General features: G+C 43.7%; 1 protein-coding gene across 1 annotated transcript in view; it reads left to right on the forward strand.

The window, feature by feature from the left end:
* The window catches only part of LRMDA (leucine rich melanocyte differentiation associated), a 1027260-nt gene that overhangs the window by 549068 nt on the left and 464338 nt on the right, over positions 1 to 13854 (forward strand). Inside the window, exon 3 of the mRNA XM_019745989.3 lies at positions 11351 to 11477. Coding sequence (XP_019601548.2) covers positions 11351 to 11477 — 127 coding nt within the window. The remainder of the gene's footprint in view (positions 1 to 11350; positions 11478 to 13854) is intronic.

A 13854-nucleotide genomic window follows, 5' to 3' on the forward strand; every position in this document is an offset into this window, starting at 1 on the left:
CCATTCTCTGCTTATTGGGACACTTTTTATTCATCCAGGCCATTTTATTTCCATATCTCAAGTGTTTCTGCACAATACTGGACAAATAGAGGGTTTTTAATGACTTACAGATGTAAAGAAGTAATGTTTTCTTCCTCTGCTGAGTTGACTAGCATACTGAATGGATAAACCAATGGTTTGTGTCCACTCTGGGTCTATGTAATTCTCAGCCTTTATGGTATCTCCAAATCACTACCCTCTTCCTTCTGCCATTTTCTTCTTTTTTTAAAAGTTAATTTTATTAAAACCAGTCAAATTAAAACTGCTTCTGTCCAGGGCAGCTCAAGTTCCATTCATTATGGCTTCTTATCTTGGCAGGCAATCGGCATGGAAAGGCAGCTTGGCTATTATGCACATACAAAGCCCATCACTTCCCTACCATTGGCTAATTCATCAAACATTTATCTTTTGCCCTCTGAGTACTGTGTCACTTTGCTTGTCACTCCCTATTCTAGGATCCTATGAAAGATGAAAACACATGGGAGGTGGGAGAGAATTTTTTTCTTCCCCAACTTTCCCCTCCCAGATCTTTATTAATCAGATTTCATACTTGAGACTTGAAACTCTCCCCCGACTCTGCCCTCTAACCCTCATATTTTTGGCCATGGGAAGGGTGGGATGGCCTGTCACATTCACGTTGAACTTTTTATCGAATGGTGGCATGATCAAGGCAACGCTAAAACATTAAATTGGTTTGGGAGTTTTTCTCCCATAACCCACTTCAGAGCAGAGAATGCTAGAAAAGGAAGCAGCCTCCCCAACTTACAAAAGTGTAAAGTGAGGCCCAGAGCAGGGCAAGGATTTGACTGAAACATTGCAGGAAGGTAGTGACCAAGGCAGGACAAGTATCACGTTCCCTGGTCATTCTTCAGACAAAGGGTCCCCCACGCTGCCGTTTCCTCACGTTGTCAGAGGATTCTGAATACATATTAGTATCTCTGTTGGAGCTTTAGCTGCCTGCTTCCTTTTCTGAGGTAACAAATTGCCTCTTGAGAAAATAAAATATGTACATTTTTGTTTTCAAAAACAGTCTTTCAAATATCAACAATCCTTATGCATATCTAGGTTTGTTTTCACATACCTTATCTCATGCCATCCCCATTCCAATGTCTGCAATGTATACAGGTCAGGGATTTTCCCGTCATTGGGATAGATTAGAAAATTAAACCTTAGAGGTGTTATTTTTCCAAGTCTAGCACATCCAGGACTTAAAATAGAGCTTGTGTCCCCAAATTTAGTGTTCTTACATTTTGTTTAAAGATTTTATTGGGGAAGGGGAGCAGGACTTTATTGGGGAACAGTGTGTACTTTCAAGTCTTTTTCCAAGTGAAGTTGTCCTTTCAATCTTAGTTGTGGACGGCGCAGCTCAACTCCAGGTCCAGTTGCCATTGTTAGTTGCAGGGGGTGCAGCCCACCATCCCTTGCGGGAGTAAAGGAGTAAAACTGGCAACCTGTGGTTGAGAGCCCGTGCTCGAACCAACTGAGCCATCTGGGAGCTCAACGGCACCTCAGCTCAAGGTGTTGTGTTCAATCTTAGTTGCAGGGGGCGTAGCCTACCATCCCTTGCTGGAGTCGAGGAGTCAAACCAGCAACCTTGTGGTTGAGAGCCCACTGACCCATGTGGGAATCAAACACACGGCCTTCGGCATTAGGAGCACGGAGCTCCAACCTCCTGAGCCACCGGGCCAGCCCAGTGTCCTTACTTTGTGTGTCCACTTATTGCATTTGTGTTTGGCTTCACTGAATTGACAAGATAGCCTCCATCAGAATACCACATTCCTTGTGAAAACATCACCATGACGCTTTACCCCCAAGAGCATCAATCAAATCACCAGAGAGGCCGTCTAGGATGAAAGAACCTTCATTTAGCCCCAGGAAAATCTCTTATTCATCGCATTGCACATCTGCAAGTGTTTGATCTCTCCTCTTTGTCCCCACCACTGTTACTTCTGTTTGGTGTTGGTCCTCAGGGTCCAGAATGTGCCATTATATGAAATAGAGCACAAACCTGACAAAGTTGTTCTTTGAAAGATTTTGCAAAGCACAGAGCTGGGGCTGTTTTGAAAGAAGGAAAATGGCTGCAATAGCAAGCCACTTTTGGAGGTCACCATATCTCCCAGGGCCTTCTTTCCTGCTGGAGATATAAAGCTATCTTGTAGTCTGGGACAGAAAACATGTTTTCACCTTTTTCAGCCAACTGGGACCTCACAGAATCAGCAGTTGGCACGTTTTTACTGGTTTTCCAGGCCTAATTCCATTCCAGGGGGCCCTGCCCATGGGGAGCTAGCTGGTCTTTGGGAAAGTATTTGATTAGGGCCCCACTGGGTCTCTAGGGCCTTGAGGCCCAGCCATGTAAATGTCTCCTTTTCTGGTTGGTTTGCTATGAGTAGACACCATCTGTTGAATTAAAAATTCCCTTTATGGAGGGTGGTGAAAAGCTCATGTGGAAGAGACACTGTTATCTTTCAAGCAAACAGTTCATGAGGTTGAAGAGCCGTGTTCTTGGCCCAACATATGTTTGCCCAATGGCTGTGGGAGCCTCCCCCACCAGGCGCTGAATTCCGCCCCACGGCGACATGCACACATACCGCGGCTGCAGCACACCATGTCCGCTCCCTTACATCTCCCTAGTAAAGAAAACCTCCATTTATAGAACCCACCAAACAAACTCACTCTTTAGACTCTTAAAAACAAACAAGATCCTGAGACCACAGACTCCATGCGTGCATGTGTGGTTTTGTAAAATCTCAAGCCGTGAATCAAAATAATTTTAGAGCCATAGTCAAAGCTCAGAACCAAGCCCTGTCACCAGGGTGGGAGAAATGCAGGAAAGATTCGCTGAGAGGAGAGGAGGACAGCCAGATGGGCTGGGTGACGGGAACAAGACGTGGAGGCATCTGGCATGTTCGTAGGAGGGTACCAGGTTTCTCACCTCTGTCTTTAGGAACTCACTTGCAGTAATAACTTCGGGACACACATGGGAGGCTGGGCCCTAAGGTGACCACCACAGCTCTCAGTTTTCAACTCTTAACTTCTAGAGCTCATCTTGCTCACACTGCTTAATTATATGCTGTCCTCTATGATTTCTCCTTATTTCAAGTCCAGCTTCTTTCTCTCTTCCCATAGATGCTAAACCCATTGGGAGCAGATGCCATGACTTGGGCATCTTTTGTACCCCCAGGTGGAGGTGCTCACTGAGAACCTGCCATACTGGAGGTAGGTATCACATACGTGCTTTCTGGTGTTAAATAACATGTTTGGAATGTTGATTACTTGAGCGCCAAGATCAAGTTACTCTTATGTTCCTTTGCCATCGAATGTGGCATAGAGTGTAGATGCTCAAAAGATTACGATTCAATTGGATTGAGACTTAGCTCAAGCCCATTTCTTCTTTGAAGCCTTTTCTAACTGTCCCACTCCTCGGAGTAATGCCTCTTATCCCAATATAACCTATGACCCTGCCTTATCTGTAACTGCTTCCCTGGCTGTATGTATTACTTAATAGTAGGGGAGCACGCCATAGTCATCTTTGTAGCTCCAGAGGTTAGGAAAGTACTGAGCACAGCGTTGGTACTCAATACATTTTTTTTTTGGTAAATGAATGAATGAATAAGTGATAGAGGTACATGCCAAGGGACCATTAGTTGGTAAATTTCAACCCCTTTCTATCGAATGCATACTTAACCTCATGAGGCCATAGTAAAAAAAGTAAACTGAAATAACTAGTTCTTCAGGGGATTATTCTAGGAAAGTCAGGAAGGGAGTGTAGATTGAAAGGCAAAATAATTTGAAGACTAGGTTGATCATTATAACTGAGGACATAAAGGAATGCATGATTATTACAAAGCGACACAAAGAATTTGGATAAAGGATGCAACAATGGTGAGTTTCCATTTCTATCTCAACTAGAAATTATTTAGAAATAGTTTAGCATCATTTAGTTGAGGGAACACTGTGTGGTATGTCTGAGAGGTCTAGATATGTTGGCTACTATGTGTGGTTCCATGTAAGACACTCTACCTCTCAGAGCGTTAGTCACCTTCTGTGAAGTGGAAGACGAACACACTAAAATTTCCCTAGGACATAAAGTCTATGAAGAAGACCATGGCAGAGTATCTTGCACACAAATAAAGCTGTGGCTTTGCCATCTACGTAGTTTACACGCTACAAGAGGTCAGTGTGTTGACATGTGCCTAGTTAAGTGAAAGTATCTTGTTTAATTTGAATATTTTAGATTCCCAGTGAAGCTGACATTTTACCCCACATTTCCATTGTTGACCATTTGCATTTTTTGTGTATTTTCTGTCCAGGTCTTTTGATGATTTTTTTTCTTAGGGTTTTCCTCTTTTCCTTAATGATTTTCAAAAGCTCTTTTCATATTGAGGACATTAAACCTCAGACTATCAGATTGCAAATATTACTCAATATTCATTTGCCTTTTTTTTTTCTTTAAACGGGCACTTTTGGGTAGTTGAAAGTTAAATCTATATTTAAGTCTTTACATTAGACATTGTAAAATTTTATCTTATTGGGCTGAAGGAATGGGTTGATTCCAACAGGATTATTTGGGATCCGATTGTATCTTCCTGAGTATCTTTCTAGGGACCTGGCCTCCATGTATGTAATAAACATGGCTTTACGAAGTCATTGGCAAAAATCAGGATTGAAGTTCCCCATAACCTCCTCTCAGAGCAAGCTGAGCCATTAATTAGTATTTTTCAGGTATATTTTTGAACCAGTAATGACTGTACTTGAAATTGTCATTTTCTAGCCCACTTTTTGCTCTCCTGTCACAAGGATAGCATTAGAAGTCTTTCAAAGTCTTTTGAAATTTGGATATAATATACATCTTTATTCCTTCTCAACTATCCACATTAATAGCTGGTTTGACAGAACTTGTCCTGAATGCACAGAAACTGCCTGTTTGAGAATCTATGCTATATTAAATTGCTATCTATCCATATTATTCTACAAAGGAGTTGAGCTAGCTTATTAGAATTAATAAAATGAAAAATCAATATATAAATAAATAAAATATCAACGCTATTAAAAATTATAAGCATCAACAGTGAAGTTAAAAGGCAGATATAGAGACCATTGGTATTACCATTTTATAGTTGGGTCATCGTTTAGCTCTGAGCCTACTGGTAGCAAAAGTAAAAAGGGTAACATGATCAGATACACAATTTACATTGTCGTAAGGCAAGTAAATTCTAGTTCCTGGTATAATCTGGAACTAGTGAACTAGAATTATGTGAACTAGAATTTCACATAAGCAAGTTTAAAAATGTATGAATCCAAAGTTTGAAGAATTTTACCTTCTTTTTCAAATAACTGGAACTATAAGTACCCATTGCTGGGCTTCTAGCTCCTGACTCATTCTCTGTGATTCCTTAGGATCATGTTTCTTAGTATTATTAGGTATGGGGCACGATGGCTTTAGACTTGATCCCACTTAGAGTTAACAAATACCTAGGTAACTATCTTAGATTTTTGACTGGTCTTGGATTCAGATCCCTTATGCCAGTGTTGAGTTTTATTTTCTGTCACACAGGGATCATCCATCCTGACAGGGAGCTCCGCGGGGCTTTGGGGGTGACTTTGACAAATTACGTTTGATACCTGTCAATATGTACCATGTCTGTGTATACATCTTACATTGCCCAGAGTCTTTCCCACATTCTTCTATTTTTAAAAGACACTTTCACCTCCTATAGATATAGTTACCATATAGACTACTTGTTTTATATTATTATTTGTATATATATCCCTGGATGTGTGACCTGAATGACAGAAAAATATGTAGAGAATATATAGAGCCAACTGTACATATAGTACTATATGTAGTAATATGCTATATTATATTTATAAGTGTAGTAATATACTATATATAATATATAATATATGTATTATATATATGTATTATATATAATACATATATATTTTATATATATATACATATATATGTATTTATATATATACATATATATGTATATATACACATTTAAATAGGGTATAGAAAGAGTTTTACAACAGAAGGAAAGAATACCCTCATGGTGTTAGATGAATAGCCTTTCTAAAAATGTCTGTGCTGCCACTAAGCCATTTTCTGGAACACGAGCAGTCATATCACAACTCTCCTTTTCTCTTCTTTATTTCTGCTTTCCCCATGTAGAGCTTTATGTTGCTTCTACTGTCCTCATAGACCTACTCATGGTCTCTGTTCCAATTCAGTTTGCAGACATTTCCCAAGGACCTGCTGTGTGCCAGGCACTGCACTTGGCATGGTGGGGGGAGTAAGAGGGGTACAGGTTACTATTCTTTCTCGAAGGGTGATGTTTAAATTATTTAACAATTGCACTGAGCAATTAGAAAGATCCTGGCTAGAGCAGGGTCCTTGGAGACCCCATACTGTGTGTGTGTGTGTGTGGGGGGGGGGGGGATATTAACCACTTAGTTGTTGAATTGTAGAAAGGTCTGGGGGCTCTGGGGAGTGGCTAGGGTAACAGGGAGGGGTATTCAGAGCTCAATTATTTACCAAGTGGTAAGGATGTATGTTTACATAGTTTAATAACCAGTGTTGGTGTATGGGAGCAGACTTACTGAGTGTCCCTTCTGCCTGTTCTCAGACACTTGTCCTGAGGGTAAAGAAAGTGAGGCATTCTGGCCTCTGAAAGAATGCATATTCGACTGCCCTCCTATTCCCTGGTCAGTCACCCCGGGGCCAGCTCTTTGTCCTGCTAAGCGGAATTCTATTGGCAGCTTTCTGTCAGCATCTCACAGGTTCATGGCTGAGGAGTAGTCAGCAAAGCACAGTACTGATCCCTCACCATGCATTTGACAACTTTCCAGGTCTTGAGGAGGTTACATTGAGATCCCCTTTTGTTGGCAGCTGGGCAGGCAGAAATTATCCAGAAAAACCATTACAGAACAGGCAATAGCCCACCCGTGTGAGTCTGCAGGACAAAGCAGTATGATAGACATCAGACATATGGGTTAGGTAGGTCCTATAGGATTTCCATGGCCTACCGCTTTCTCAGTTAAAAATACCTACAAGGATATTTAGGTAGATAAGAGTGAAGCGAGTAGGTAAAGATCTTATTTTCTTAATTGGATTGAAAACATTCCAACTTTTGGTTCTGGATTGGAGGCCAACTATGGAGACACATGTCTTTCTTAGGGTCTGTGGTGAACTGTCTCCCCATTTCCTGCCATCTCATGCCAGGCAGAAGTACAGGATGGGAGCTGAGAAAATGGGGATCTAATTGTTACCACAGCCTACACAGCGGGAATAGGGTTATCAGCGGTTGAACCAGGGCTAGTGGAGGTGTCCTTTGCTAATGTTTCTGACTGGATTTCGCTGGGTAAGAGGCAGGAAGGGGTAGCTATATGTCAGTAGCATCTCTGCCCCAAACTACCCAGCCCTGCTGTGGTCCTGGCCCATCTCCTTCCCCGTTCTGACCAGTGGCTAACTTGGAAAAAGGATGAAGGCAGATGAGTGTGTGCCCACCCAGGAGCAAAAGGGATTGGGGTTCAAAGGGTGGCCCTTTGTGGGGCCTGCTGCCCTGCCTGAGGCTCCCACAGAGGTTCACAGCCACTGGCCTAGCTTGGAAAGGGTGGTAGCTGCCTGTTTAGTGCCGCTGTTTTTATAAGCTAATGAGGGCAGAGTGTGAGCCATGGGCAATGATGCTGGGATATTAACTGTGACAGGAAGCTTGATCATAATTATCTTAACGAGGATAGGGTTAATTACAGTGGAAACTTAAAAGTTCGCTCTGTTTGAATCCGCTGGAGCTGAATGCGTTGTGATGTTTTGTCATGTTGATATGACTTTGGAAAAGGCACTGGGACTCTGCAGGCAGCTGCAGTGGTTTCTGGGGAGCCCACTCAGATCCCTGCACACCAGGTAACTGAAATGTACCTGTGGGTGAGATAATAGGCAGCTTTCCTGCGGGGAGCAGGAGACGGGCAGCCGGCAATGTGCTTCGGAGGTGCTGATTAGGTTTCCAGAGCAAACCACCTGCCACAGATGGGACCCACACCGGTCTCCCTGCCTGCCCTTGGCGTCTCTTGACTGGGCTGGGAAGACCTGTCTCCAGCTGACTGTGCTCAGATAGGGGCTGAAGCCTTGCCCTCCCCCTTCAGCCCCCGAGCATGGAAGATATGCCTGCCTTGCCTTCCCAGCCCACCCCTCTCACCTGCATCCACTGTCAGCCATGCTGGTGAGTAACACTGCAGCAACAGTCACCCCCTCCACCAGGGCTCATGGGTCTGGGGCACGTTTTGCTGTCCACACACAACGTTACAGCAGAGAACCTAACAGTGATGTCATCGTTTCCTTGTAGTTCCTGTAGCTGTCCCACCAAACAGTATAGATCTGTGAGGATCCTTAAAGCCTCCTTTGCTTTCTCATTTTATTTAACAGCATATACTATCTATTTGCAGGCATCTTGTATAGAGGGGTAGGAACTCAAAGATCGATACAAGTAATGTCTTGCCCCTACTCCTTCCATGAAAACAGCTGTAGCAATAATGACAAAAAAAAAAAAAGTAAAATTTTTAAAAAGTGAAAAATATAACCATCTTCCAGGTGTTTGTTTATTGGCCTCCTCATGGTAGCTGAAGTCCAGAAATCCTGTCCTCTCCAGTTTTACCCTTCGCTATGCTCTCTGCCTTCTGTTCCCAATCCCTCAGCACTGAATTTAGCTGATTAAATCACCAAGTACACACTACACCGATAACACCAAGATGGGGAATTTTAAATTAGCTACCCCTGACGTAACATGGTTCCCTTTTAACTGAGCAGCTAATAACATTACATGGCAAAACCAGACAGGTGCTAGGGGATTTGAGCCTGAGCTTCCCAACTGCTCTCTGAAGTCTGACTCCAGAGTATTGAGCTTTGCCCAGGAGCCTGCCCCTGAGAGAAAGGCAGTCTCTGTGGGCACTGCCTCTAGTGTTCCCGGCTTTGTCCCGTTTCATGCTATGTCATTTTGTTTTATGCCTCCCCTGAAGCACTCTTGGATGGGAGCTTTGGTCTGCTTGCCAGTTGCCAACCATTTGCTGATTCTCATGATATGAGTATTATATTTGCATAACATAACTTGGGAACAATGTGCATTTGGATGCCGCTTCTGACCAGAGCCCAACTGATGTTTGCACACAAAGGACTTATTAGCCATCCATAAGGCACCCTGGCGGGAGGTGGCCTCAGCTCCCCTTGTGGTTAAAAAGAGCCTAGTTCAGAAAAGCACTTTTGGATATCACTCATTAACCCCCAAGGAGGAAGGGACTTCAGGACAGGGTGACGAAGTCTCCTTGAGAAGCCAGACTTACTGCACACATTTGCACATTTGTTTATCTGCCTACACCATGCATTGTGAACCCACCTCCTTGCCCAAGGAGCAGGGCTTCCAGGAAAAGCAGTGAAAAAATGAGGAAGCAAAAGAAACTGACTTGTTAGTCTTTCGCTTATTCTCCATGAGATGCTAGGAGCTGGAATCAACACAGAACAAGGCTGTTCAGATCGGTTACTGATACGCCTAAATTCACCTGGCAAATAAATGGTGGAGCTGAGGTAAAATTCCAGACCTTCCTGACAACATGTGTGTAAGTTGTGTTTTCTTCCCTGAAACATGAGGGAGAAGGGAAGGGAGGAGGAGGAAATGAAACATGATGACTCCATTGACTCTTAACCCAAAATGTATTGGGTATTGTCTTCCTGCTGTGGCGCAGGTAGTGTTGGCTACAGGTGGGGGCGTGGTCTGGGTGCTAGGCCCTGGGTGGGGACCACGCTGAGGATCAGGCCCAAATGGGACCTGCTGGTAGAGCTCTGGGCCTATGGAATGTGGGGATTTAATTACTTATTCACAATGCATATTATACCTCCCAAATATCAACTCCCTAGTTTGGAGTCCTCTTGGATACGTGGATGCCTCGGGAAAGCTCTGGTGATGAAGTTCACACTCACACCCGGTGTGCAGGCATTGCACACACAAGCAGGCGGGTCTGTAATGTACGTGCTATCAGTAAATGAATAAAGAGTGTAGACAACATCTCCCTGATTCGTCACATTTTGTAGAATAGCCAGGAGATTCCATGCGAGTCCACCCTCTGGTTGACGTTGTAGCTCAGCTGTCAGCCTGTGCAAGCTCAGCACAGCTCTTGGGTCTGGCAGGTGAACGAGCTGGGAGTGTGCGTGTCTGTGTAAGTCCCTCTGCCAGGCGGCTTTCTTTAATTAACGTGGGTGTGCGTGCGCCAGAGCAAGCACATGAATACGACTGCCCCTCATCTCCTCCCCAAAACCCCCAACACTCCTGAGCCCACATTAAGAGTTAAACTTTAGCTAAGTGTATAAAACAGGCTAGTTTTCCTTTTCTGATACCTTTTTTAACCCTGAGCTGGGTACTTAATTCTTTCAGATGCCTGTTTATTTATTGCCTCGACCTCTACATAGCTGCGCTTGACACTTCTTTCAAAAATAAAGTTAGAAATCCACTTTCCATAAATTAAAATAGTAATTTCATGCCAGGAGCATTGGAACAGAAATTCCTCCAATCCCTTCCTTACCCCCCACCCCCAAACAAAAACAAAAATAAAGAAAAAGAAAAAGAAGTCATGAAAGAAAAAGAAACAGCCCTTTCAGACATGTGCTTCCACAGATGACTTGCCTTTCGGGGCAGCCACAGGGACACTGGGCAGAAGCAAATTAAGTGATTAGTAAAGAAAAAAAGCAGAGGGGGAAAAAAAAAGAAAGTCAGAGGCAGTGAACGGAGAGAAAGGAAGCCTTCCTTGCTGTTTCCTACAACTGTGCAGAGGAGAACTGCTAAGAAATGATACTTGAAGTTATATTTATTATTGTAAGAGGGGTATGATATTTCTGGGCAGGAATGATGGATGACAACTTAAATTTGTGTCCAGGGAATGAAGGTGAACTGTGACAGAGTTATTTATCTTGGGAATGGAGGTTAGGGTCAGCCCAGGCTGGGTGCCTGAAGGCACAAGACATTGACAAATTTATCCTGCAGGCCGTATCTGAAGCCCTTTGTTTTGGATCCTGGCTACTCACTAAGTGACCCTCATCCTTCATGTTGGCAATGCGTGAAGGATGCGGTGAGTGCCAGCGGCCCCTTCTCCCCCGCCGCCCCCGCCCCGGCTCCTGCTACTAATTCTTGTCATTCACTTTGCTGACAGGCACCAAGCCCAAACTATTCCCAGTCCTGAAAGGGAAGGTTAAAATATTTATTTCGGCTCATAATGGCCTCCCTGATTTAGTGCAGGATCATTTTTCCTGTTGCCTTTGTCATTGCAGGTCACTGGAAGGACTGAGCGCCTTCGGGGGCCTGGAGGAACTCATCTTGGACAACAATCTGCTCGGGAACGACCTCGTGTTGCCAGGGTTACCCAGGCTCCATACCTTAAGCCTCAACAAGAACCAAATATCCTTGGCTCTGCCCGCTGCCCCCACTCCCCGCCCAGCCCCGCAGTGGTCCCCTCCTGCTCGCCAGCTCCCCTCTCCTGCCCCACACAAATACCTGAGAAATGTCAAATGAGTTTTATGTGTCAGCTAAATTAAAGTATGTGAAATACAGTCCATGGGCAGACAAAGCGTTCTGTCTTCTGGCACTCGGGACACTTCAGAGTAATTTATTATAGGTCATTCATAAATGAAATGCACCATTATATCTTCCTGTTGCTCCATTTTAGTGTAGAGATCTAAGTTATGGCTGTGAAGAAATCTTTTTAATAGATAAAAATAGAGAAAGAAAATAATGTCACTGCTGCCAAGAAGGCAAAGCCGGGTTCTGTTTGCTTGCGCTTGTGTGGGAGGGCGACCTCTGGTGGGAAGTGGAGGGTAATGCTGCTAAGCTTTCTCGGAGGTTTCTGGAAGGCTCTGATGCACGCCTGGGGAACAGTTCTGATGAAGGAGACGAGAGGGGCTGAGTGAACTGTATGTAGGTAAATGTGAAGCCCAGGCCTAGCTCTGCCTTTTGTGGTGTTTCCCGTGGTAGAGTGATGGAAGAGGCCTAGGAGAGCCATGCTAGTATATGGCCTCCAGGTTGGTGAGGACCTAGCCAGCTGGGGATGAGACTCAGAGGGACTAATTGCTCTGGGTGTGAGGCTGAGAATGGAATCAGAACCATTCTGTAGCATAGGGCACACAGCTCCTCGAATATTCGAGTTGTGACTCTCCATGCCATTGTAATGCTAGCTGGGCAAGGCAGGGAGTTTTGTCAGTATTGTGAACTCCTGTATCCTTTGCACCCAGAATAATGCCTGGCACAGAGTTGAGTTTCAATAAATGTTTGTGGGATAAGTGAATGAGTGAATCATTATCATTAACTGTTCTTTATTGAGCATTCCTGTAGATCACGCAATGTGCTGACTAACTTTAAGGATATTATTTTTCATTTTTACCAAACCCTGTGAAAAGGGTGTAGTTACTTCGTTTTCCTAGATGGAATAAGAGGTGAAACATAGACCGTAGGTCCCGAATTCAGTCTCAACTGTGGCTGTAGCCTAAGTTCTCTCCATTCTACTGTGTTGTTTCAGACTTGAAGTCCAATCATCTTGTTTTATTGATGGAACTTCTGCGACCAGGAGTTTTTTTAATCACTTGTTCATGACCACAAGGTAAATTAGAAATAGAAAAGGGATCAGGGAATTTTCCCTTAGAGTAGGATATAAAACCAGATACACACGTTAAGTTGAACATATATGCATATGTAAGCATTTAAGAATGATTTACAAAATCATTTATTAGCCACTGTTTATACTTCAAGTCATAAGTTTACATTTATTCTGTAAAATATGCTACTCGGGGTCATTATTAATTGGCATTTTAATAGAAGTAGAAGGAGAAAGCCTTTTAAACTAAATACCAGTCTTCATCATGATGAAATGCTGATGGATTTTTCCCTTTCCTATCCTTTGGCCGTGACTAAGTTTCCTAGTCATTGTTTGGAAAATTGTTGTAGTCAGTGTGTCTTATGGCTTCCTTGGCTCTCTTAGGTGATCCGTTAGACAATATTCTCAACTCAGTCAAGAGCAGAAGGACTATTAGATTGGAATTTGGATGATATGGTTCTTGCCTTGGGCCACACGCCATGTCCCGTGTCCCTCATTGCTGTAGAGTATTAGAGTTCCTGCACATGTGTTCATGAGCCAGCTGAATCAGGCTGTGTGGCCTTGCACAAGTCATCCTCTAATAGCCTCTGTTTCTTATTTTTAAAGGAGTGAGTTGGACTGCATGATGGTTTTGTTCTCAGTCTTGCTGTCACCAGAGATTAGCAGGCCTCTTGGCTCTAGAGTGCAGAGAGATTTCGTTTGTCTTTGGTTGAGTCCTTTCTCTGCTCCATGCCTCAACGTCTCTGATCTGGAGCAGTAATGCTGAAGGAGTGATGGCAATGGCCTGGGAGGGACTGAAGCGCATGGCAGTGTGTAGCTGTCAAGCTGGCTAATTCTGCCCCTATGCTCTTGTGTGGTATGCCATTATCAGTAGGTTCGAAAGGTAACAGTTGGCTCTCTCAGGACGCAACATGACTTTTTTCTCCTCCGGGCTATTGGTATGATTGTGAAGGTTAGTTCAGTTTCCCCTTAGACTTGACCCAGAAGTCATAGAATTAAAAGCAGGTGAAAGCAGCAGTAGTATTATATGTAATCTTTTTAGCCTAATACTCCTGACTCCACCTTTTCAGTGACCTGACTGTCCTACCTGTTTGTGAAAATACCCTAGGCTCTCCAGCAGTTACTAGGTTCCATGTTGCTATTGCTCCTTCATGAAATGCCTTAGAATTGGGCTCTGTCAGTTAGCTT

Source organism: Rhinolophus sinicus, chromosome 15 (genome assembly GCF_057876585.1).
Source record: "Rhinolophus sinicus isolate RSI-liver-muscle chromosome 15, RSI-T2T, whole genome shotgun sequence".
Lineage (NCBI taxonomy): Eukaryota > Metazoa > Chordata > Mammalia > Chiroptera > Rhinolophidae > Rhinolophus > Rhinolophus sinicus.